The sequence below is a fragment of the Lytechinus variegatus genome, chromosome 3 (genome assembly GCF_018143015.1).
Source record: "Lytechinus variegatus isolate NC3 chromosome 3, Lvar_3.0, whole genome shotgun sequence".
Classification (NCBI taxonomy): domain Eukaryota; kingdom Metazoa; phylum Echinodermata; class Echinoidea; order Temnopleuroida; family Toxopneustidae; genus Lytechinus; species Lytechinus variegatus.
The window spans coordinates 22351677-22379232 of record NC_054742.1 but is presented as its reverse complement, the minus strand read 5'-3'; the positions used below and the strand labels follow the sequence as shown (position 1 = coordinate 22379232).

The 27556-nt window shown below is 34.6% G+C and overlaps 1 protein-coding gene across 1 annotated transcript; it reads left to right on the top strand.

The window, feature by feature from the left end:
- The first annotated feature begins 11976 nt into the window (after nt 1-11976).
- On the top strand, nt 11977-26825 carry LOC121411984. The gene is made up of 8 exons (XM_041604895.1): nt 11977-12172; nt 12205-12229; nt 21613-21665; nt 22201-22329; nt 22677-22879; nt 24232-24309; nt 25302-25512; nt 26746-26825. Exons 1-8 carry the CDS (start codon nt 11977-11979, stop codon nt 26787-26789), a joined length of 939 nt encoding a protein of 312 aa, XP_041460829.1. The 3' UTR covers nt 26790-26825.
- The last annotated feature ends 731 nt before the right edge of the window (nt 26826-27556 follow it).

Genomic DNA, 27556 nt, shown 5'->3' with positions numbered 1-27556 from the left:
CAAACGTCAATATAGGCGGGGCATAGCATTCAAATTCAACAGAGGTATTAATTTGACAAATTTCGACATTCCCAGAAGGGTTTTTTCCCCTTATTGCACCTTCTCTTTAAAATGTTGAAAAAACGGCAAACGGCAGTGACTATCATTCAGAAGGTATTTTGTTGAGGGAAAATTACTCGTGATCAAGGAATATTTTGCATGAAAGAAATAATTTGAGGAGAGGATGGTGTAGAGATAAAGATAGAGATGAGTTGGTGAGTATGAAATGATAAAATCTCGAAGCGAGCTCCTTGTTTGATGCTATCTTTTTAATTCTATCATGACTACTTCTTTCTTAACTTGTTTGTTACCTCGGTGATGATAAAAGCGATGTGAGACGAATGAAAAAGATATTTGAATTAGGACTGTTATTTTGTTGTCATCGCATAATCTCCTCACAGTACGCAAACCGTCTTTCTTCGTGGCCCTAACGGAAGGAAATGCACGAAGAGAAAAAAATCAGTTGGAATAACTTATAGATCTAGAAGTACATCAACCTGATATAGGCTAAGGACGTGTCCTAGTGAGATACAAGAAACGAGTTTTTGAAAAGAGCGTCCTTCTGTGTGCTTTTGCAGAAAAAACCCTTTATTTTCAAACGAAAATAATCGGGCGTGTATGTTGCTTCAAACAAACTAAAAATATTTAGAAAGTAAAAGATAGTCCTTCAACTTGCACTTTTTGTTATCTGTCACATCTGCTCTGGTTTTATCCTCATCATTGTTCATCACATTCCCGGAGTTAACTTGATTTTTTTATTGAGGTACAATAGGCTTCCTCTGACATTTAGAAGAACTTATACTGCTAACATTACCAGTAAACACAATTAGTAGGTCATTGAAGTATATAGGGTCCAGAGAGAAACTGACCTTTTCAATTTTACCTGTTAATGTCATCGAAATGACTTTTCAGACTTTATCTAAGTTGAAAAGTAATTGGACATAACAATCAAGAATATGTATACTTGGTAAAAATTCGTTAAATGCCTTGTACTGTATGGTTTTATAAACATTAATACTGATAATAAGATTCAAGATTCAAGATTTTATCGATTTGATTTTCATTCAGATCGAGCATACTGATCTTATGATTTTCATTACAGATCGAGCATACTGATCTTAAACAAGTAGGAGTAATGCCGTTGCAGTTTGTCACATTTGCTATACGGCGGCCGTATACGGCGAGTTGAAAACAGTCGTTATATTCATTTTTATTCAAACCACCTATATGTACCTGGTACAAAAATGTTAAAACGGTTGTTTTCGACTCGCCGTACGGCCGCCGTAGAACAAATGTGACCAAGGTATAACTCACGGTCCGTCAAATGAATATACCGTTTGCATGTAAATTTCATTCAAAACGAAATGGAAAGTGAGACTATCACGAACAGTCACGAAATACATATGAGAGTGCATGAATGGCGACTGCGCAATTATGCATTAAAAAAATAATTTTTCAAAGATTTAAAGGCGCTTTTATATGATTCAATAATGAAATCGCTTGCATATAAAGTATTGTTTTGGACTTGTTACCCTTTTCGTCAATGAAAATGTAAATTCGAAATATTGACCAAATTTGATGCTGTATGTGCAATACAAATTCTTGTACATAATTGCTAAAAACATACCAACTCTCAGATATATATACCATCATGTACACACACACTTCTTATATCCCACACACTAGGGGCCTACTTTTATACCCCACAGAACAATAGTGAACCAATTTTAATGTTATACTTATCGATACAAACCACAACTAAACCGTGATCTAACCCGATGAACAAAACAAATTTGGAAAAAAGCGTGAGCATAGACAGGGACGCCGGAAGCGGTGGGGGGGGTTGAAGGGGCAGATGCCCCTAGTAAAATGGTAGGGGTCAAGAAAAACAAGATGATGCGAGTAAAACGAATCGTTTTTTCGCCACGGTTCAAATTATCACAATTCATAATCTGACAATGTTTTTAGCTTTTAATTATCATATATCGGTAAAAGTAGCCGCTGGAAATAAGAGGATAGCCCCTAAAACGTGTACCTGTAAAGGCGAAACAAGGGGTCCTATTAAAGCGACCGCCTCAGCAATTAGCGGTGCAACTTAGGAAAAGGGGAAAGAAGAGAAGAGACAGAAAAAAACAGAAAAGAGAAAGGAAAGAAAATGAAAAGGAAAAGGAGAAAGAAAATTAAAAAGAAAATCCAAAATCTGGGAACGGGAGTACTAGCAAATAGCAAAACTTAAGGTTACTGCATAAAAATAAAAACTCTTTCTTATTGCTTCAATTACCTGTTTTATTAGATATCATTTTCGATAATTAAGGATAATATGGCGCTTATTTTGTTTCGTTTTCAAGACAGTGAATATTCCAACGAAAATTTACTGATTTCAAAAAAATTTATAAAAAAAAGCTTCATATCCTATTCGCATGAAATATAAGTTATGTATCGGGCCTATTCGTGATTTTCAGCCCGCATGTTATTATGATAAGGTCATTCGTTTCGTTTCCCAACTTATGAATTTCTTCGAAAATAATATTAATATTAACAATCAATACAAAATATTTATGTAAGCTAAATTAAAAGAAATATATTGCCGATCATGTATGCATCTCCAAGAATCACCTATACCATCACCAATTTGGGGATGTTTCCTCTGTGCACAGAGGAGATTTCTTTTATAAAAGTTCAGCCTCCATAGTTTTGACCTCAAATTTATTCTCAGTCTACCCACGTCTTTTAATATATTCAACCCTAAAAATTTTAACATATTATCCTTAAATACTTTTTGCCAAAGATAGATGACACATGTAAAACTACGTATACACTGATTCGCCTTAATCTGCATCTCTCTGTTATATACACTTTCCTTCCTCTCTGTGCGCTCATATAAAAATTAATTAATGTATTGTAAAAGTTTTAATCCTCATTAGGCTTCCTGGCAAACATTAAATGAAGCTGAATTATTTTTGTTCGATTTGTTCGATGGTTAAATTAAAAATAAAGAAAAGCCTTGTTTTCCATGACTCAAATGAGAAGAAAAAGGCTAATCCGTGTCTCAAAAACTTAAAGTGCCCTCAAAGGGAAATCCAGAACGATGCAGAATAGTTTAGGTGTTCTGAAATAAAAGGAGCAGCAGAATTTAGGTTTAAAAACTATTAAAAAAAACTAGAGCAAAAACACTTGATATCCTGTGACAGACAGTGAAGGGTCAGCAAACAACGACCTGGAAAGTTCTAATTTTAAGCACTCAGTTTACCTTGCATATCTAAATAACATAAGTCAAGTGTTCCATGACATTTGCCTCCCCTTATGTCGAACATCAATTCGGCACCCATAAGTAAAATATCGATTCGACGCCCTTCCCCCCATGTCGAACATTAATTCGGCGTCCCCTTCGGCGCCGCTAGGTAGAACTTCAATGCGGTCCCCCTTTGGTCGAACATCAGTCATGTCAATTCGGCGCCTCCAAAGGTTGAAGATCGATTCGGCGCCCATATGTCGAACTTCTATTCGGCGCCCCCTATGTCGAACATCAATTCGGTGCCCCTAAGTACAACATAAATTCGGTGCCCCTATGTGGAACATCAACTCAGCGCCCCCTATGTCGAACATAAATTCGGCACCTCCTATATCAAACTCCAATTTGGCGCCCCAAGGTAGAACATAAATTCGGCGCCCCTTGGTTGAAAATCATTCGCCACCCTTTTTCTCTCTCTCTCTCTCTTCTTTCCCTCCTTTTTTCTCCCCTTTTATTTTCCTCTATTTTCTACTTTTTTGGCGCCCCTAGCTTTCGCCTATCTGGGGGGCCCGGGCCCCGAAAGCACCTCCATTATATACGCGCATGATTGTGGTCCGGACTTTGATAATATAGGCGTTCTTCACAACGTGCCTGGACAGGGGGTAGTTCTATTCCTATCGCCCTTTGTGCAACTCGTCGAGTGTGATCTATTCTGCGTTTTTACCCATTTGACAAATTGTCGAAAGTACATACATGTATCAGGTTGAATATTATTACACTTTTTACATGAAATAACAAGACATCAACATGGATAATATTCAATTTTATCAACATGTATATATTCGTACGTGGTAATCTGTGGCTCAAGAGAGAGAGAGAGAGAGAGAGAGAGAGAGAGAGAGAGATGAGAATACGATAGACTGTACATGGTGTCCCAGAGAAACTTGACTGATTGTTGTTTGGTTTATACTCTTATCTTATCCTTTTCCCCTATTACTTACCATTAGTATTTCGCGTTGCCCTGTGCAATTATAACTATTTATATCTTGTCAAAAAATTTCTGGATGTGCCAGAAACAAAGTGGAACGGTAAACTTTGGCGGATTAACATTAAGAAAAATATTAAACATATTCTTTAAAAAAAAACACAACTATATAGCAAGATAATTAAATCCGGTACATTTTACAATTTTGCATGTTTTGCGACGGCAAGTGCCTGAAATCCAAGCAACATGGGGAAATTAAGAATACTTCATGCAGAGGTTCGAGACATGGTAGGACTATACTAGGTCAGTTACTAGGATGGTGAAGAATCGTGCTTTCTAACATGGTGCTACTTTGGCTATACGATCGTTAATGCTTCTAACAAAAATATAAAATAAATATAAGCTAAATAACACCATCTCTGTCTCTTCAACTTCTTTTGACATGTTCAAGAGCAGCCTCTATTGTGAACACGCCATGTCGCCATTAGACTGACCTGGTTCTGCTCAAGGGGTTGGACGCTGTGTCGCGAACCATTGAGAGCATTTCTTTTATCAGCTATTGGAATGATGGTAGATAAAAATGGAATGAACAATAAATGAAGCTATTTGACTGCATCTCGTTTGACAGGTCCAATAATATTCCCCGTATTGTACCCGGGATTGTACCTTATCACAGACCAAGCTTTAACAACGCACACTTCTTTCACTCATACATATGGAAGCTTAAAAGTGCCACCGAGATGTTGAGATAATTATCTCGGGAAGTCGACATCTTGATAGCAAAAGATAAGATGACGAGATCCCAGATCTCATCATGTTGACATCTTGTAGAAGAGATGATGAGATGACAAGATCCCAGATCTCATCATGTCAACATCTTTTGGAAGAGATGATGAGATGACAAGATCCCGGATCTCATCATGTTGACATCTTGTAGAAGAGATGATGAGATGACAAGATCCTGGATCTCATCATGTCAACATCTTTAAGAAGAGATGATGAGATGACAAGATCCCGGATCTCATCATGTTCAACATCTTTAAGAAGAGATGATGAGATGACAAGATTCCGGATCTCGTCATGTGGACATCTTTTAGAAGAAATGGTCAGATGACAAGATCTTCGATCCATGATCATGTCATCTAATCATCTCTTCTACAAGATGTCAACATGATGAGATCCGGGATCTTGTCATCTCATCATCTCTTCTTAAAGATGTTGACATGATGAGATCCAGGATCTTGTCATCTCATCATCTCTTCTACAAGATGTCAACATGATGAGATCCGGGATCTTGTCATCTCATCATCTCTTCTTAAAGATGTTGACATGATGAGATCCAGGATCTTGTCATCTCATCATCTCTTCTTAAAGATGTTGACATGATGAGATCCGGGATCTTGTCATCTCATCATCTCTTCCAAAAGATGTTGACATGATGAGATTCGGGATCTTGTCATCTCATCATCTCTTCTAAAAGATGTCGACATGATGAGATCTGGGATCTCGTCATCTTATCTTTTGCTATCAAGATGTCGACTTCCCGAGATAATTATCTCAACATCTCGGTGGCACTTTTAAGCTTCCATACATACTGGTTGTTTTATGTAGATTATTTCTGGTTGCCTTGCACACGAAATTTTTGCACGAAATGTACATATACATTTTTATAGTGCCTAAAAAGTAGTGGATTTCAGTTTCTATTCTTGGCATAATATGGAAGGCCTGGATAAGGACCTAGGCGCGATGGTATGCGCCATGTCTTTCTTGTTCGTTTCGCGTGAAATTATGTTTAGTGTTGTCTTGTTTGTGTGTCAAGTGTTTATGTTTGTTGTTTAGTGTTTGTGTTGTCAGTGTTAAAAAAAAATAAAAAAGCCTCCACAGGAATTGTTATTCATAACTCAATGCTAGATTCAATGTATGATGGGTAGTTTCAGTATAATTTCTTTGAACTGTCGAGGTTTAGGAAATAGTAAAAAAAGAAATGATGTCTTAGAATATATTAAGGCAAAAAAGTTTCATATCTGCTGCTTGCAGGACACTCATTTTGTAAGTGAAGACGAAGTTTCAATAAAACGTATTTGGGGAGATAATTGTTTTTTTTAGTCATAAAACGTCTAATGCTAGGGGTGTAGCCATTCTCTTTGCGGAGGGTGTTATTTTTAATATAAATCAAATTAAAAGGTCAACCGAAGGGAATTTTGTTGCTTTTAGATCTCCAGATATATGATTATAATATAACATTGATATCTCTATACGGCCCTAACCAAGACAATGTTAACTTTTATTCAGATGTTGAAAATGTTGCATTAGAATTTGAAAACCCTTTAACAATTTTTTTGTGGTGATTGGAATTTTGGTCCAAAATTTTGATAAAGACACATTTAATTATGTTCGTTTGAATAATCCAAACGCAAAGAAAAGAGTTGATGAAATGAAAACTAACTTAAGTTTGGTGGATCCATGGAGAGAATTACATGAACATGAAAAGATATTTACATGGCGCCAACCCACTCCATTTAAGGCAGCCAGATTGGATTATTTTCTTGTATCTCATGAATTAATGTCTCTTGTCAACAAAATAGAAATTCTACCGGGATATAGAACTGATCATTCGTTGGTGAAGTTATCATTGAATCTAAATCATTGTAAGACAGGAGTTACTGGAAATTTAACAATTCATTGTTAAAAGATGATATTTATATAGAACTGATTAAAGGTGTTATTCAACAAACAATTGATACCTATTCAACTCGACCGGTAAGATCCGGTGGAAATGTAGTCGATGGTCAAAATCCTTTGTATGAGTTTAATGTAAGTGATCAGCTGTTTTTTGATACGCTGTTAACAGTTGTTAGAGGTGAAACAATTCATATGCTGCTGCAAAAAAGAAAAATCGTTAATCTAGAAAATGATTTAGAGAAAGAAATTGTAAATTTAGAAAAGAATTTGGTTTTAGATACAAATATAGAAAGGGGGTTAACTGTTTTGAATGAGAAGAAAGCTCAGTTTGTTTGTTTGTTTGTTTGCATTTATTTCTGCGTTCAAAAACACAATACAAAATTATTTATAATTACAAACTACAAAATAATTCATAATATAAACAATGTGGTCATATTACATAATAAATACAAATAAGGATGTGAGTATAAATTAATCTTTTATAAATGTAAACATATACATATAATGTAAAAAATGAACGCAGGAGACCGCCATCGTGAGCGGTTAGGCTTGAATTGATGGCGGCCTCATAAAAGATTCGTGACTAAGATTGATATTTACTGACCAAGTGGGTGCATTGCAAGTGCAGGTGCTGGTGCTGTGTATAGCAGTTGAGTAAAATCAGAATATTAAATAGCGAATGTGAATATTTGAGTGAATGTTTTAATTTGGAGGGTGGGGTTGATAAGATTGAATGATAGTTTTCTTTAGAGTGGCTTTTAATGAGTATATGGTTGAACACGTTTTAATATTGTTTGGAAGACCATTCCAAATGTCAGGACCATGGTTTCGTATTGATTTAGAGGCAATTACCAGTCTGGGGTTAGAGAGATGAAAGTTTCCGGATATGCGCGTTGGGTAAGTATGGACAGTACTATTAAATTTGATAATGTTATCAAAGGACGAAGGGAGCAGTTTGTTAATATATTTAAACATAATTATAGTTATTTGAATATTATATAAGTCGGCAATTTTTAATGTTTTCAGTTTAAAAAATAAAGGATCGGTGTGAGCCAAATAATGTGATCCTGTACAAATGCGAATTGCTCTTTTTTGTAATTTAGAAATAGAAGTAAGTTTTGTGGAACCACAATTAGCCCAAACAACGTTACAATATGTTATATACGGGAGTATTAACGAATTATACAATAGAAATAAAGTTTTGTGTGGTAAAATAAATTTCAACTTGGAAATTATTCCAATATTTCTCGAGATACATATAATGATATGGTGCAGATGTTCATTGAGAAAAGAAAATAATGAAGAAATAAAGATGAGATCCAGAACTAAATGGATGGAGTTCGGAGAGAAACCATCCAAATATTTTTTAAATTTAGAAAAGAAAAATGTTGTTAATAAAAGAATATGCAAATTGATTACCAATGAAAATAAGGAAGTAACAACACATGAGGATATTACATCAGAAATTGTTTCTTTTTATTCACAACTATATGAAAGGCACCCTGTTATAAATACTGATTTAAATGCAATGATAAACAATGATGAACTAAATAAATTAACAAATGCTATGTCACGGAATTTAGAAGGAGAGCTCTCCACCGACGAGGTTTATTATGCCCTAACAAATATGAAAAACAATAAATCTCCTGGTCTAGATGGATTCACTGTTGAATTTTTTAAACATTTTTGGAAGGAAATCCATATATTTTTAGTTAGATTTTTAAACTCTTCATTTTTATCTGGTATGCCTTACATACAGAAGTTGGGAGTTATTACTTTAATCCCCAAAGGAAATAAAGATAGACACTATTTAAAAAATTGGAGACCCATATCATTATTAAATGTCGTATACAAAATAGGATCTACTTGTATAGCTAATAGATTGAAGAATGTACTCCCTCTTCTTATTCATGAGAATCAGAAAGGGTTTATGTCCGGACGCTTTATCGGAGAAAACATCCGCTTGTTATATGATATATTATTATATACTGGATTAAACGATATTCCCGGTTTATTGTTACTTATAGATTTTGAGAAGGCATTCGATTCAATTTCTCATGACTTTATTCGCAATGTACTACACTTCTTTAAATTCGGTCCGACCATTGTTAAATGGTTTGATGTGTTTTATGAAAATGCTCAATCTTGTGTTTTAATCAATGGACACCTGTCTCCCAGATTTTCAATAGAGCGAGGCTGTCGCCAAGGAGATCCATTGTCTCCATATATTTTTCTATTATGTGCTGAAATACTTGGCGTTTTGTTTCGACAATCAATGTCAATAGATGGTTTGAGGATGCCCTCTGGTAAATGTCATAAAATATTACAGTATGCAGATGAGGCAGATGACACTCTTCTGACATTAAACGGTTCAGAAAGAGAATTGAGTAGTGCTTTTGACATCTTGGAAAAATATAAAACAATATCAGGTTTGACTGTTAATATAACAAAGACACATGCAATATGGATTGGAGGATACAAGAACAAGAAAGACTGTATTCTTGCCAACAGGAATTTGAATTGGGTAATAGCTCAATTCACAGTAGATCTCTAAATAATAGGGGTGTTCGTTTTGTTAATGATATTTTAGATGTACATGGCAATTTCCTCTCTTTGAATGACCTTCAGGAAAAATACAATGTTCAAATAAATTTTCTTTTATTTTATTTTTACTTTTTCAGGGAGTTGGATTTGTCATAGTTTAGACGAGATGCTGTTTATCGCGAGTTTAGACACAATGCCAAGACTCAATCCAACCAAGATTGTAGGCCTATTTTTGTTTGTTTGATGAAGGAACGTTTTTTAATAATGTACGCCCCTTTTCTCATATTACTGAAATCGGTTCCAAGACAAGGGCTCCGGCGACAATTGCTCCGATGGAAAAATTGTACGTTGAGCTAAACATAAAAACCTAACCTCCAAAACTAAATAAACCCCAATCCTTACCTTATTCTGAACCAAAATCTTTATTACAATCCTGAATATAATACATGCCCTCGGAGATAATAAGACAGTAGCAAAATGTCGCAGAAGCAAATTCGGTTAGAATGTTTGTCAACAATATTGAGGACCCATACTCAATTATCTCGAAAGAGATTTTAAATTCAGTCAGCGCAGCGAGCTGCTTCAAATGAATATACCAGCAATTGGGTATGGAAAATTATATTGAAAGTCAAACTCTCATGAAATATGCTAATTTTGGAACGGACTGGGCAATTTTTGTTCAAAGTGGTATTAAATTAATTTCTAATAGCATTATGCTATTCATTTATGCAAAGGTAGATTACTTGAAACCCATAAACACATAGAATATATCAAAATGTTTAGGTGAAACATCTCAAAATGACAAAATTAAGGCAAGCGGTTATACACTTCGAAATTCCGAAGGTTCGTAAATCCGAAGGTTCTTTATTCCGAAGGTTCGTAATTCCGAAACACGTAAATTGCCTATACATCGATGTTCGTTAATCCGAAAACGTAAAAGGGTTCGTTAATCCGAGCATTTGTGGCGTTATTCCGAAGGCTCTTTCTTCCGAAGGTTCGATAATCCGAAAACGAAATAAGGTTCGATGTTCCGAAGGTTCGTTAATCCGAAAACGAAATAAGGTTCGTTGATCCGAAAACGAAATAAGGTTCGTTGTTCCGAAGGTTCGTTAGTCCGAAAACGAAATAAGCTCGTTAATCATTTAGTTTTCAGACTATCGGACCTTTGGAATTACGAACCTCTTTTTGTTTTCGGATTAACGAACCTTCGGAATTACGAACCTCACTTCGTTTTCGGACTAACGAACCTTCGGAATTACGAACCTCATTTCGTTTTTCGGACTAATGAGCCTTCGGAATTACGAACCTTCGGAAATACGAACCTTCGGAATAACGAACCTTCGGAATATCCGAACCTTCGAAATAACGAATGTATGCGAAGGCAAGCAATAGGATTTTTAGGGAAGGTGGAGAACATTCATGACCCAAGACAAAAAACTTTTTAATTTCGCGTTGAGATATGTTAAAAGGAATACAAAAATCTGTTTCCTAAACATATAGAAGAAAGAAAAATCGCTCATTCATGCACTTCTCATCATATTTTCAAATACTTGTCGTTTCATTTCATCTCATATTGTTGTCTTTCGCTTATAAAACCACAATGTTCGTAAGCATATTCAAACGTTGTAATGGAGCATTAGGGAACGATAAACCTAATATCAGCGACCTCAATGACCCTGGTAAAAACAAATAGACAGGTGGGTGTATCCCATTGATATTTGCCACAAGTTTCAGTAACTAATGATATATGAAAGTGAGAAAGATAGTGATTTCAAAAATGTTTTATAGAAATGTGTTATGTAAATTATAAGGCTAATGATACCAGGGTATGGACGCTCGCCTACACCTGTACATGGAATCGATGTCAGAAAATCTATTTTGTACTAGTAGACATACCTTTATTATTTTTCTTTTTGTAAAACCAATCACTACATGCTACTTATAAAACATTGCCTGAACTATGGAAGAAAAACAGGTCAATATATAGACAACAATGCACTGCACTCTATGCCCAGTATTAATCTATGTACATGTACCACTATGTACTTAGATGTAATATTTTCATAATAATGTGGCAGAGCAAACTTATTCAAATACGAAAAAAGACATCATAATAGTGTGTGCAACATCTTTTGAGCCATTTTGCTATCCAGTCAAATATAGCCCACTCCCAATAATATACGGTATAAAATCTTTGTCGTCATATTTCGTCTAGAATAGTTATGTTTCGCTCAACTGAACACCAAAACTTTGAAAAGCTAATTCAAACTTTGCAATGGAGCAAAAGGGAACGATAAACCCAATATCTGTGATCTCTGGTGAAATGCACAGGTAGGTGTGTTCAACTGGTGAATAACTAACACCACATTAATGCATGTATCATCTTCTCACTGTGCTGTTTGGTATCTTTAGTGTCAGACTTTTACCCCTAAAGACTCTTTGAGGCAAATACCTATTTTCAGACGTTAAAGAGTCCTGATTATATGAAATAAACATGTCGAGCAAAGATGTTGAGCTGAGCAGTGTTTCTGATGTCAGAGCCGTCATCCCACCCGAGCCCAAAAGAAATGACTCGAATTCGTCACCATTACTCATCTTCGTTCTCGTTGTGGGTCTAATCGTTGGATTCGTCGCTCTTGTCATCGCTGCGATAAGCCTTGGGCGAACAAGTGGTGGTAGTGGTGGTGGAAGTGACGATCGATCAGTACCTAATATTATCATCAATCAGGATGGTACAGGACAGGGAGGTAAGTCGTTATTTATTCCTTTTTTCAGATCAAATCTTAGCTTGTTGGCTGTCAGGCAAATTTGATCGTAAAGTTTAGGACCTATAGATTTTCTATATGAATTTTGAATTTTACCCCCTAGGATTAAAATCTAATATTATTTTCAGTTCATTTATTTACTCCTTTTATAGAAAACAGCATAGTAAAAAAACTTATAAAAAAATGCTTAAAATAATTATGATATGATAGAACCTAACAAACGAACAAAAGAAAAAAAAGAGTGAAGAAATATATACTTTTACTCTACAGAAATGAAAATAAGAAAGGCCGAGCCTTATGTAAAGGTCAAGCTCTAAACATATATACCAAATCATGTACATGAAATGAATTATCACCGATTTAAAATATACTCAACAAAAAAAGTAAGTCCCCCCTTAAACAAACATCCATAATTTCCGAACCAAAGCGAGTTTTTAATTTATTTTTACATGAGCGTGTAGGTAATTTTATAAGCTACCCTCTGAGTTAACTTTGTGAACATGTTTTATGTCATGCTTCAGAGAGCACCGCCAGAAGGCAATAAACAAGTCACTTTTCAAAAGTCACAAGCCAAAGCCAAATATGATTTTGATTCCACTTTATTGGAACGATTTCCACATTCTCATCATGAAAAATAGTCAGAAGGCTTGTAAAAAGTACTTTATAAAAGACGATACAATTTTTTCTTGGCTCAATTTCACGGTTTCACACAAGTTGAAATCTGCTATAATTTGATTTTTCACACACTTCTATCGTTCAAATTGATTGAATATGATGACAGTTGTTTTGGGGAAGAGTATCTTTAACAATATTCATCGTTTCACGGATCAATAAACATTTATTTAATGAAAGCAAAAAAATATGAATTTCAAATATCATAGGCAAGTATTGTTTCATTTTGGTAACTGAAATGATCTTTTCTCAACTTTTTTCGTTATATTCATGACCAATTTGCATGTAATTATTCAAATGCGTTTAATTAAACATTTACGCTTGAATGAACATGTGAAATGTGATAAGCTCTTTTTTTACATTTGATTTGATTTTTATAAAAAAATCCCGATGTCTTTATGCTTCAGTGAGCACACAATACTAAAAAAATTATGCAAATGAGAAGAAAGTTTAAGGCCTTGGCCCCATTCTGTGCCGTATCGAAAGAATATTTTGGAGTGCGCGCCTTTTGGATAGTTTTTATCTGAAGCCATGTGCGAAGTTTCATGAAAAAAATTGTCGGCAGAAGTAACAAAAACCGTCCATGAAACAGACCCTCATTTCATTATTGTTACGATTTTGACTTCCTCTCTCATAGACATTGTGTACACTATGGGTGGATATGTTTAAGAATAGGTGATCCTAGGGTTGCAAAGGGCTGGAAACTTTCCGGAAATTTTGGAAAATTTCCATGGAAAGTTTCGGGAATTTTCAACTGCCGGGAATTTAGGGAATTTTCGGGAAATTTCAATTTTTCCCCAAAAGTTATAAATTCTGTTTTTAAATAGAAAATTATAAATTGATAACCTAAAATATAATATTTTCCATTTGTATTTATACTATTCTTCATTCTGTAAATTGCCCATGGTATAAAATATTCATCAAATACATTATAGTATATGTAAATGTAGTAACATGATGGAGCATTAAGTACAAAATGAAGCTTTTCAATTCAACATGAAAAAAATGATACTTTGCTTTACACTTTTTTTTTCATTTTTCTTTAAATTTCAATATTTTTTTCGTGTGAGAACCTGCCATCATATAATAGCATGTTATTAAGAGAACACTGCTCCCTACATGTAGCCTGCATGCACAGACCCTTATTGAAACTTTGATCCACAAGTGGGACTTCATACAAGACTAGCACGAATACAACTTTCTGTTGAACAAAAGGACCTTCTGTACACAAGTCATTGGCAGAAACCTTAGGCTGCTTATTCAGACCACTTTCCTTGAGTGAAGGCTTTGCCCTTGTCTGTTGTGCAAAGCCTTCACTCAAGTTAAGGGTCTGAATGTGCAGCCTACTCATGCCTTGTGTACAGAAGGCCCTAACACTCAGGAAACAGCAAGATTTTATGTGCTAGTCTTTGCATGGACACCCACTTTTTGATCAGTTTCAATCAGGGTCTGTGCCTGCAGACTAGGTTTGCACAGCAGACTAATCCCACCAGCAGCTATGGCACTGGCTTGAGTAAAAAAATGGGAAAATCAGGTCCAGGAACAAAAAACGTTACATTACTAATTTATTTCTGAGATGCCCCCCGAAAACATGGGGGGGGGGCAAGAAATAACATTATTATAATGGGTGACTTTGAAAACAATCAAGATGAATAATTTTTCGCAAAGGGAGAAAAAATGCACTATTAAAGTTTGTTGACCTCAAATGACCTTTGACCTTGATTGAGAAACTTGTTATCAATTTCATATCTTTTGTGACATTAAATGACAATCTCATATCAGTCTCATTTAATTTGATCTAGTATTTTAAAAATACTATGTTTATTTCTAAGAGGGTTAATTGAACTGAAGTTAACTTTAATCTTGAGCCAGAAAACTAAATACTCATCAAATTAACGCGACAAACTGCACAAAGTTCTCACTTCTGCTATGCAGAAATAAATTAGAAATAGATGATAATATAATAATAATATAATGCTAATAACAACAATAATGCCATAATTATTATTAATAATGTTTCTCATCTGCAAAAAGATGAGAATATCTTATACCCCTTTCGTAAACCTATCCTCCAATTAGCCGCCTAAGAATAATGCGGATAATTCAATGAAAATTGCGTTCATAAATTCCGCACTATTTTTACGAGCGCCCGTCCTTAAAAAGGAGGATAATCGTCATGGCAACCGCACGCAACCCCTCCGATGCGGTTTCGTTGGAAAAGGGTGACCTTGTGACTGCTCCATGGCAATTATCCGCAATACTTTCGAAATGCGTTCATAAAGTCAAAATCTTGTCTCGATGCTACTATTATGCTGATAATTGCAGCATCAAAATAATGCGGTTAACTGTGGTCCTCCTCCGATTTTACGACCAAATTATGCTGCTATTAGCCGCATAGTTGGGTTTATGAAAGGGGTATAAGAGGCATTAGTGTAAAGCATTTGCAGTGTACATGCACTGCCATCGCTCATACCATTCAACCAGTAAAACAGTAAATCAACTTTTACATGAAATTCATTGAAATTCTGCCTTGTCTGACTGTCTTAGCATTTATATTTTGCTTGAAACTTGCTGACAAAGCACAATCAAGCATCATCTGCCAGAACAATCCTTTCAATTCCTGTATATAAATATCAGAAAATTGCTACTTTTTGAAAATTCCCAACATTTCTTGAAAATTCCCAACACTTCTTGAAAATTCCCGAAAATTGCCGAAAATTCCCAAAATTCCCAATAAATTCCCGTTTATTCCCATGGAAAGTTTCCACCGTGAAAATTCCCGGGAATTTTGCAACCCTAGGTGATCCCCAGTGGCGTACCTAGGATTATTCACAGGGGGGGAGTATGTCCGCCCACAAAATTGACAAGCAAAAAAAGGGTCTTCAACCACAAATGTTGGATTTCGTACCAGAAAAAGATTGACAAGCCAAAAAAAAGGTCTTCAAGCTCGTCAGGGGGGGGGGGCAGACTGCCCTCCCGCTGCCCTCTCTGCCCCCCGTAGCCGTAGATACGCTCGTGTTGATCCCTTATTTATTATGGTGGAACTTTATTTCAAGGCGGTCTTAGCTATGTCATTTGGTAGTTATGTTTATCAACCTACGGGCAGAATTCTGTGCAAAAGTAAATCAAAGTGGGAAAAATGGGAATTTTTTTTCGTTCGCATCTATTTCCAACCGTTATTCGCAAGGCTTCTCAACGAAATGCACACTGGACACAATTTGCTAGAATTCCACAAACTTATGTTTTATTCAGCAACTCAATAGTGTCAACCTTAACACTATCTCTGAAGCCTTGAGATCTAAACTGTAAGTTCCAATCTTGAGTCAAACCTTGAGATAACAATCTGTAACAAAATGAATAAACAAACAATAATAAACAAATGTTTCATCTTGAAAACTGGTCAATAACTAAATATATATATTAGTGTATATAAATGACGATTATATGTGATTAAATAAGAATCAACCTTGTGTTGATATAAATGATCAATAACATACACATGTACTATTATATCTTATAATATTAACCTATATAAATTAACAGAGTATAAAAACATACAAGGAATAAAGTTAAGCTGGTGATTAAATCCTCATATGAACAGGGCTGCATTCACTCTGTGCAGTGCACTACTAATACCATGGTCACATTTGGTCTACGGCGGCCGTACGGCGAGTCGAAAACAGCCGTTTGAACATTTTTTGTACCAACTACACACATTGATTTGGATGAAAATTAATAAAACGGCTGTTTTCGACTCGCCGTATACGGTCGCCGTAGAGCAAATGTGACCATGGTATAAGTATTCCACCAATAGACAGATTAGCCGTGTGAACATAACTACATTCCAACACAGTTCAAGGTTTCTCCCTAAATCACTCACAAAGGAAAGTTCCTTCTCTCCTATGAATGTTTTATTAGTTTTGGTCTAATACTATAAATTGATCATGAACTACATGTACAGTTATCAACATTACCTCATATCAAACATTATATTGATTAACACTGAATTACTTAACTATATGAATGCACAAATATACTTTCTATCAACATAAAAAGGAAAGAAATCTACTCCACTCTGCTACATGCTTCGCGCACTGTATGCATGGTATGTATGTCTCATCTCTTTGTCTATTACTAACAGGTAGGCTATATTCTGGTAACATCTCAGTAAAATTATATATATCTACCCAAACTTACTGTATTCAAATAAAATGACAATTATTAACATTGAATGATATTATTAAGAACATAATTAATATAATAAAATCGTATTCTTTCCGAATTGGGCCTTTGTATATGTTCCACAACTAACTTTTAAATATTTCTGCTGCAGTGTTATATAACGTGAACCGTACTGTATCACTTCGACAATGACCAAAAACTCTACCCAAAATGAAAATAGATGAGATGAACAAAGAAATTATACCTTTGTGACTCATTAGTGAATTCCATAAGGAACTTTCAAGAATCTTACTTGTAGTCTTGTCTTAAGACTTTTTATAACTTAAATATTACACTTTCATCACTACATTCTGATGTAGTCACAACTATCATCATCATTATTATTATTATAGCCTCTCTGTGATTGAACCAATCTCTTGATTATTGACACGTACTTAGCAAAGGTTATTGAAACTAGCCTGTGTAAAAATATTAATTTTGACTGAGTGGAATTTATGCAGTGCCCTTGTAAATTTTGATCAGTTTCTTTTGAAACCCAGTTTATCATAACAGTCTTCATCAATCCACTACAAATCCAATCGAAACAGGACTCTTGTCATTTTTAAACTTTAACACAACATCAATAGCTTCTTTCGGTGTACATAGAGTATCATACATACTTTAAAAAAAATTAGTTACATATTGCATAAAATATCAATTGTTTCTAAAGGCGAAAGATAATTCTTAGCCCATGTTTACAAAGAACATATTAAAACTATTGCACATTGGACCTTTCCCATTAACTGTTACATCATTGGAAAGAACAGAGTTTGGTAATACCTTATCCCTTACACCCTCATCAAGCATTTTTTTTTTTTTGAAATAAATATAACATAATTTCTGACTTTTAATTTGGATTCCGCCAAAAGCATAGTACATTTCATGCGACTCTTTCATTTGTTGAAAAAAAATCACAAAAGCTATTGATAACTTTGAACATACAGTCGGTGTTTTTCTGGACCTCTCCAAGGCCTTTGACACTATAAATCATGAAATACTGCTATACAAACTTAAAAATTACGGAATCCGTGGAAAGGCCTTGGAGTGGTTCAGGAATTACCTAATAAACCGTAAACAGTTTGTTAACATAAATGAACGAAATTCTTCTCTACTAAAGGTCAATTGGGGTGTTCCTCAATGCAGCATACTGGGCCCACTTTTTTTTCGATCTATATAATTGACATCCACAATTATTCGACAATGTTATCTTAATCTTTTTGCAGATGATTCAAATGTACTATTCTCATCCTAATCCCGATATTTTAGTCAATATATTGAACATTGAACTGGAGAATAGTACAATGGGTAAGATCTAATAAATTGTCAATCAATGTACAAAAACGAAATGTATGCTTTTCAGCAATTCTTTACATAAATTACCATACGTTATTAAATTGGGCAACGCTGACATTGAAGTGGTCGCTACAACAAAAATTTTAGGTCTGATAGTAGACAGCAATTTATCTTGGAAAACACACATTGATTCTATATGCCGTACAATATCACGCAATATTGGTTTTATAAATGAGGTCAAGTTTTTCTTAAACTTCCTCCTTAAAAATGCTTCATTCAACATTATTTTACCCTATCTAAACTACGGGATAATTGTCTGGGGAAATACACATACATCATATCTAGAACGAATATTACTTTTACAGAAAAAGGCATTGCACGTTATTTTTAATGTTCTGAAGATCCCACACAGATCCCAATTGTTTATTGACAATTAAATCTTTAAAGTAAAAACATTATATCAATATAACTTGGGTCAATTTATGTATCAATTAAATAGTAATATGCTAACATAACCTTTGATTATTCATTTTGACAAAAACAAAACTATCCATAAATACCCTACACGTCAATCCGACGAATTCCATTTTCCTCTACCCCGGACAATATTTTTGCCAAATCTATCTTTACTTTCGAAGGCCCTCGACTTTGGGGCACTCTAAATAATACTATCAAAGATTCCCCAAGCCTAAATTCTTTTAAATTTAGGTTTCTCCAAGGTACTCGTTAGTTTATTTAACTCTTCACCACTCATACATTATATTTTTCATATATACTCAGCACTACGAACTGTGAAATATGATATTTTTCGTTTTCTTGTTGATCCGTAATATTCGCTGTGAGTGTCGGGATAAGAATCTGGAGACCATTGATCTCGCTTTTTTTTCTCTCATTTTCTATTTCTTTCTTTTCTTTTCTGTTAAACTATTCATTCAAATAGATTCAAGTTCAAATTTCTACCATGTTGTATTTGTCTTTTGTTTACATTATTCATACGAATATATTATAGGAGGCTGCATTCTACAAGCTTCACTTTTTAGCAGCTTCCTCCGTTTCCGACCTTTTATCTTGATTATTATTCATAATAAGTTTCTTTGTTTTATTGATTATAATTATATGAAGATGTATGTAACAAAACTTATTGGAAATGGAAAAATAAATGAAATGAGAATGTATCATCATGAAACGTTAAACTCAAGAAGAAAAGAAGAAAGCGGGAAAAGGAATGAAATGATATAGAGGATGTGAGAGAAAAAATGAGAAAAAGAGAGGAGTGAGAGGGGGGAGACAGACAGAGGAGTTGGGGATGAGATAACTTTCTCTGTGACTTCTTTTTGTGATACTTTTTTTAGACACTTCAGTCTCTATTTCTGGAAACATCTGGACTTTCGCCATTGGGCACGACGGGACGAATAGCGAATACATGTACGTATTTTGATCTATATGAATCCATTCAATTGAAATATTGATTATTAAACTTTACGGTAAAACTAAGACTACAAACATAATATATACATGATACATGATAATGACATTGTTAACTCTTGCCATGAACCACATTTTATATTGTATGCCGATGATACGTCACTTCTTGCCTCCCATGATAATATCACTACTTTAGTTGAAATTTTAAATAGATAGAAATCTTGCCCAAATTTCTGCCTAGTTTAAGTGCAATAGACATTCCTAAAATATAAATAAAACTCATTGTGTTTTATTTAATAAAAAAAGAGGTGTGCAATATAATCAAACTGACATATTTCTCCATATGGATACAACTCAATTGCAATTTTATAATTCAGTTAAGTTTTTAGGGGTGATTTTAAGCAATAATTTATGTTGGAATGATCATATCAGTTCTATCTCTGTCAAAATAGCACGTTTCATTGGAATGTTAAATCGTTTAAAATGCAATGTACCTAGTTATATATTATTTACTCTTTACAATGCTTATATTCTGTCTCGTCTTTCATATTGCAATTCAATTTGGGGTAACACTTATTCTAGCCATATACAAAAATTAATTATTCTACAAAAAATGCAATACGTATGTAAGAAGACAGACTATAATGCCCCGACTTCTTTGCTTTTTAAATCATTACGTACAGCTAAACTTCCAAATATTAAGATTCAAATTGCTTCAATTATGCAACGATACCACACAAAAAGTCTTTCACCCTATTTAATGAATATGTTCTCAATCAATGCAAACATTCACAATTACTTTACTAGAGTATCTAAAAAATTCCACAGATGGACCTTTTCAAAATGATCTAAATATTCAATACGACATACTGGCCCCACACTATGGAATAGTTTAGACCTGAACACATATAATATACAATTTAATAATACTTTTAAAAGAAAATATAAACATAAATTACTGAGCAATTATTGATTTCTCTTAACGTGGTTTTATACTATTTGCTTATTTGATTGTCCGTCTTCAGGAGACGGACATTCAACCTGTCCGAAACGTCGAGTCTCTCTACTACTCATCTCTACTCGCCGACCCAAGCCAGCATCTCCTCATCAGCTCTACTACTCAAGCTGTTCTCACTCAAAATTCCTTCTGGTTTACAGTCCTTTTCAGGAGTATTTTCTAGAAAGAATACTCTACTCTCAAATCTCCACTTTCTCGCCTATCCACTTCTCTTATTCTATCCACTGTTTCTATAACACTCCACATGGTGTACCGTAAACCACATCAGCAATTGTACATGCCACCATGCAAACCTTCAAACAACATCATACTGAATTTTATTTTTAACGATTGATATTTCTTGGGTATGTGCGTTTTAACAAGCCTTTTTATGGCTTTTTTGTGCATGCCCAATTTCCATTCATTATTTTCTCACCTATATTTTTATAATTGTGTGCCAACCATAATTTTATCATCACCACTATTTGTTTCAGTTATGTTATGTTGATACCTTTGCTTTGTTTTATGTTATTTATTTTTTCTTTGTGTATATATACTTTTGTTCTCATTTTGTTCTTTTTAATGAATTTGGAAATAAATGATGAATTGAAATTGAAAACCTAAACCAAAATGAACAGCTGCAAGCTTGTTTCACTTTTGACTTAATGTAATGACCTATCCCGCTACCAACATGACTGAATTAGTGTTTTCTTTTGTCCCTTTCTGGTACCGTCTGGTCTTTTCTCTGTATTCACAGTGATGATCTTACTGGAACACTTCGTGGCTTCCATGTTGATATCGTAGATGCAGGTAACTATCTTCTTTGAAAAAATATATATTCAAAGGGGCAACCCATAGAATAATTATTGATGATCTAACTTTCCCTTTTAAAGTATTCAGACAATATGATAGCATACCAAAATGTCATTATGTTGTCATGAAAGTGGTACAAAGTTTATCTTTTGATTTTGTTCTTGATTTATTTTTTCTTATCTTGATTACTCCTATCTGTATTAACCTGCAGGCATGATGTCGTTTATCATCAGCATACATGACTTGTGTGGGAGCCGTTTCATAAAGCTATTCGTAAGTTAAAAGCGACTTAAAAAACGATAGGTGCATGGTCCTTTCTTGTGAAGAATGCGTGGGGGATGGCATATTCAGTGACGATGATTACGTATATAAGAAAGGTTCACCAGTAGTCCTTAAAAGTCGCTCCTAACTTACGAACAGCTTTATGAAACGGCCCATGTAGTAATTAACGAGGACTGATCTACAGACAGAAATCAGCTATACTTAGCCACTATGCGCAGCGAAAATAATTTCATTTTTTTCATCCACGCAGTTTGCGCAGCAGCAAATAAGGATTGTCGACTCATCTGGGATGTTTACGAGAATTGTTGGGATTCTGAAGCTGGTCAGCGTTCTCGTGGTGGCTTTGGACTTATGGCGCGCTGGTATGATGCTTGTACTGGTGAGACTCAGAATTTGTCCTTTTGGGGGAGCTCATTATTCAGTACATGGATTATTATTATTATTTATGTATAGTTTGAATTCCTCGTTTTGCAGAAAACTGCAAATAGTCTTGAAGTGCATAGTGTAAAGTGCATATTTTGTTTTCATATATTATCATGCATGATGACTGTAATTATTGTAAACATTGTTGGGCCAAAACGTAATGACGTAAACCAATGTATTTTCAGCACAGCATTTTCATCCGTTGTACATACCCGGATATACACCGAGTCTGATATTAGTTAATTGTATGTGAAACTAATTACAAGCATTGTCTAATTTTCACTTTGGGTCTTTCACTTCTAGGATGGTTTAATACCTACGAGCGGGCTCTCACCGTGCAATTCTCAGACGAGTTCCGCGTTGGTCTAAGTGGAATCTTTTACGTCAGACCTTCCAATCCAGGCGGTTTTAATCCGACTAATATCCCATCAAATCAGATAATTGGTTTCGTGGATGGATGGGCATCCGATGAATATTGTTTGGCTCGTAACGCCGACGCAATACAGGTATTATTGGATGGAGAGTGTTCGACAAGGGAAATGACAGGGTTTAAGGAAGATGGACCAAGAGAGGGAGAGAGGGAAAGAGAGTCAGAGGGGTGGGGCGTAAAGCGCGATGAGGGTTAAACAGATAAGTACTGCTGAGCAAGTCCTATCGTACAACATCATAATCATGGATTAAGAATAAAGCACCTAAGTTCCTGACACAAAAAAACTTGGAGGAGAACAATTTAAAAAGTTAAGATCTTACATAGATAAAGGTGCAAGAAAGATAGAAGGGAGAGAGAGAGATGGCGGGGGTAGTGTTGGTTGAGAAAGGGAGAGAGATATATTTAGAGGAGGGGGGGGGGTAGAAAAGGAAAATGAGAGGGTACAAAATAAAAGAGAGGGGAAAAGGAATTAGAGAGTGACATTGAGAGCGATCGTGATTGTGGCTTTGTAGAAGAGGTTCATATCTTCTGAAGATTACGTGTATTTAGAACATAATCGATTAAAGAGAGTGCTAAACAACAGAGAAAAGAATATATGACGAAAAAGATTGAGAAGAAGAAGAAGCCAGGAGAAAAATGGAAGGGACAAAACGAAATGAAATGGGAAGGATGAAAACTTTTTTAAAATCCAGTATCACAAAGGCAAATGTGACTGTGTGAAAGAGGGTTAAGAAGGAGGGGGGGGGGGTATAATAGAATCAAGAGATGGAGAAAGGAACACGGAAAGGAAAAGAGTGAGAAAGAGGGGGGGGGGAGAAATAAATAGGAGTTATTCAGGGAAACCGATTGAAGAATGTAGGTCCAATTATATTTTGATACGAGATTTTGGAATACAAATAAACATAAAGATATTTCTTCTAACCCGAAAAGAAGGTCAATGGTACATAATATATATTATATCGAAGATTGTAGAAAGATTTCAGTCTACAAATATGATTATTGTATTTTATAATATATTTTTTCGGGCCTTTAAAAATTATATTTTATATTGTGATGAGGTCTATGAGACACATTAGTACTGAACATTGTAGAAATGACTTGAAAATACTAAATTTATAGAAAAAAATATTGTGAAATCGTTCGTTTTATGTTTATGCTTAAGGAATTATTAGCTTTAGTCAGGGTATACTTTATAATGATGCCTCTTTCTACTTGATTTCCGGCGAAAGAAGGCCAATGAAGTCATTATAATAACGTTTTAGCGACTAGTTCACAATCTTAGTTATTAAATTTGTATTATTACTGTAAAATTACTGTACTCTTTCAAGACCTAACTGCAGTATAAAGCCAGATCAAGATAACAATTAAGTGGTATATATTTAAATCAGATAATTTTATTTTGAAACCAATTTTATGTTTGCTGCAAAGGGTGTTCCACTTGCGCCTAGTCAAGTGAGGCATTATCCGACCAGGGAAGCTCTTAAAGCCGGGATCATCGCAAATAAAGTAAGTCGAAGTACAAAATAGGTTGAACCTTAAATATAATTAAAGAAATTAAAGTGATCACGACAGTACGTCGCACTCATCATGACATTTGCATATTATATACCGTACTCTTTATGTTTTTTGTAAAATATTTCCTTCTTTGTCTTGATAAACTTGATTGCAATAATTCAAAAGATCTCGAGTCGCTTTGCTCCCTCGCTTTCATTTATCTAACTTATTTACTACGTACACGATAAAATGTTTTACCCCTTAAATGTTATCATTGTTATCACTTTTTCGGGTGTAATCTTGTACGCTAGGTGAGAAAATAGGCAAAAATTCACTTTATCATAATTATCATTATTATTATCATCATCATCATTATTTTCACCAAGAAATGCTCGTTTGCAGCTTAAGATATATAAAAGGTGTACTTTTCATGTTTTAAGGTGCGTAATACGTGACGTTAAGAACTGTTCAATTTTGTACCTTCATTAGGCCTGCATTGTTTATCTCTGTACTCAAACTAAATCCTTAAGGGTGCACAAATGAGCATGATTACTCTCATTACCTCCCCTTAGGGTGCTATTATTGTACCAACGCATAGGGTTCAACTTTGAACCCCTATTTCTTAGTGTGTACATGTTATATGACATTATTATAAAGGTTGTATACATTGCATCATGAAAGTATGTTGTCTTCATCAATCTTTATTATTGAGTAATTTCACAGACTTATATCTTGTTGACAATATTGTTATTATTATTAAAATTTTAAGTATGCTCAATCATGTTTCAAGTACACCGGGCGTAAATTCGAAGGAGGAGTGGCTATAAATCCTATATCCTGAAACTTTTGGGATTAATGGTGATCTGTAATGTTCATCCAACACTTCAGGGAAAGTAAATATTTGTCAAACCATGGATATCAAACTATGTCATAAAACATACTAGATATAGTTATATTTCAATAATGCTTCGGCTCAAGGGGTGTATGCAATTATCTTTATTCAGGTGGCAGCAGGATTTGCGAACACCAATGTGTATGCCGATGATCCGGAGCTGGATACGGTTGGGCAGCCTATCACTAACTGTATTAAAGGAGGCGGTTCTATAATGTCTCGATTGGATAGCTCCCTCAACGTTTGGTGGAATCCAGCCTTTGCAAGTATCAAAAACACTGAAACCTACCGACAAATCTGCGAGCGAGCTTCTACAAGCCATGGTAGGTTAATCTTTGATGTATTCTTAACTCAGTGATCTAAAAATAAATAAATAACTTAAAAAAAATCGAGCTGGCATGATTCTTTCAAATACAAGAGAAGAAAGTTTTACGTGACCATTATCATCATTTATTAGTATGATAACTTAAAGGGAGCCTATAATTTATCATGGCAACTTAAGAATAGTTTATAGACGTAGTTTTTTTTCATCAACAAGACAGGATTAGCCTAATAGTAATGATCCAATGAGGCAGGGCGAACCGGTGCTTTTTATTAACCCAAGATTTGGTATACGCGTTATGCTATTTTAGTATCAGTATTGGATATATACAGAATGAAAAACTTATTTGGGTTTTCGTTGTTCCCCCAGATTAAGTTAACAAAGTAACTAGTAAACAAAGAGCCTGCAAGTTCCTCTGTTTAATCATGTAAATAGCTTGTTGATTTGTTTGATTTATACTCTGATTTTATTTTTTGATCAATAAAGATTGAAAGAAAAAAAAGTTTTGTTTAAATGATGCCAAAATTCTGGAAGGCCGAGTGATATGCTGATAAGGAATTGAGGGCAATTACGTCACGGTTTATTCTATTAATTCATTTTTATCAGAAAAACTGCATGACGATCTGGGTTGCGATATTTTGAACAGATTCTATCCTGCAATGGATAAAAATACCTTATACTTCCCGGATATGTATACTTGAGCGCAAACACATAGCTCCAACATGTCCAAAGTTGAAAAATCAAATCAGTAAATGAAATCTATCTGACGGGCATATTCAATGCATTTGATATGTTAGAATTCCTCCCCGTTGCACGTTAGTGTTTTTTTTTCTTTTACGTATTTTATATCTGTCAGAGTAGAGAGGTCACAAACGTTAAGTGTAAAAGTTTTTCTGAATCAGTATAATGGTTTCGTATCAGTGGCATCTAGTCAGATTCGTGCAAACCATCAATAGTTTTATTACTATTGGTGTTAGGATTGACGGCGTTTGTTACGAATAATGGCTATCATCATAAAAGCACGAATTCTACAACGTGTATGAAAAATACAGGGGGCAGTCTTAATAGCATTGATATAATCTTTCATCATTTCAGATCCCCTGTCGGTCACGAGGAAAACATCTACTTATTTCTTTCTTTTTTAAGGTGGGGGTGGGTTTCTTTTTTTTATTACTCTATCTATTAATAAATAAAGAGTATACACGCATCCATATTCTCTTTTTGTTTTTGACAGGACACATGCCCGGAGCCACAGGACCTGATCTTTGTTTGAAATAAGATGAAGAAACAAATCCATCTAAACCTACACTTTCTTTTTTTTCTTTTGTCAAGATTCAGTATAAAGTATTAAATCATGTGATACCTTACTTTATAGAAATGTGTTTTTCTATAAGAAAATCAAGAGAAAACTTCAATCGATATTATTTTATCATGTATCATTAAGAAGTATAATGTATCGTACAATGGTATGGTGTTTGGTGTGTAATTCAATGAGTCAATTAAAATTATCCTTATGCTGTCTTGTTTTGATCAGTATTTGAACGTATTGATTGATATTCAACAGCAAATTATGACCTCGTCTTCGTTATGCAAAAAATTCTACATACTAAATTAAAACATAATATTGTCATTGATTTTTTCTTTTATTTTTTTCTCAACTGGAAAAAAATATGAAAGAAAGAATGGTATTGAAAAATAATGACCCGGGGCGTTGAAGTCTCATGAACAACGAAATCAATACTCTTGTGCAAAATTTATATGCACAAAATATTAATAAACCTTTATATTGGTTTCTATTATATATCCTATTTCTGGTGAATAATCTGCATTTTCTGTACATTGTAGGTTTCAGTAGATGTAGAAAAGAGTTTGTTGTCAGTATTGTAGAAATCTTAAAAACAGCTTCTCTGTAAAAAAAAATATTGGGTAAAATTTTAACCAGCACGAGGGTAATTATGTGTCCAACCGATTTGGGACTGCATTTTACCCAATGCGGGGAAGAATATTGTCCAGAAAGGTTAAGAAATAAGCAGCAATTACTTTAG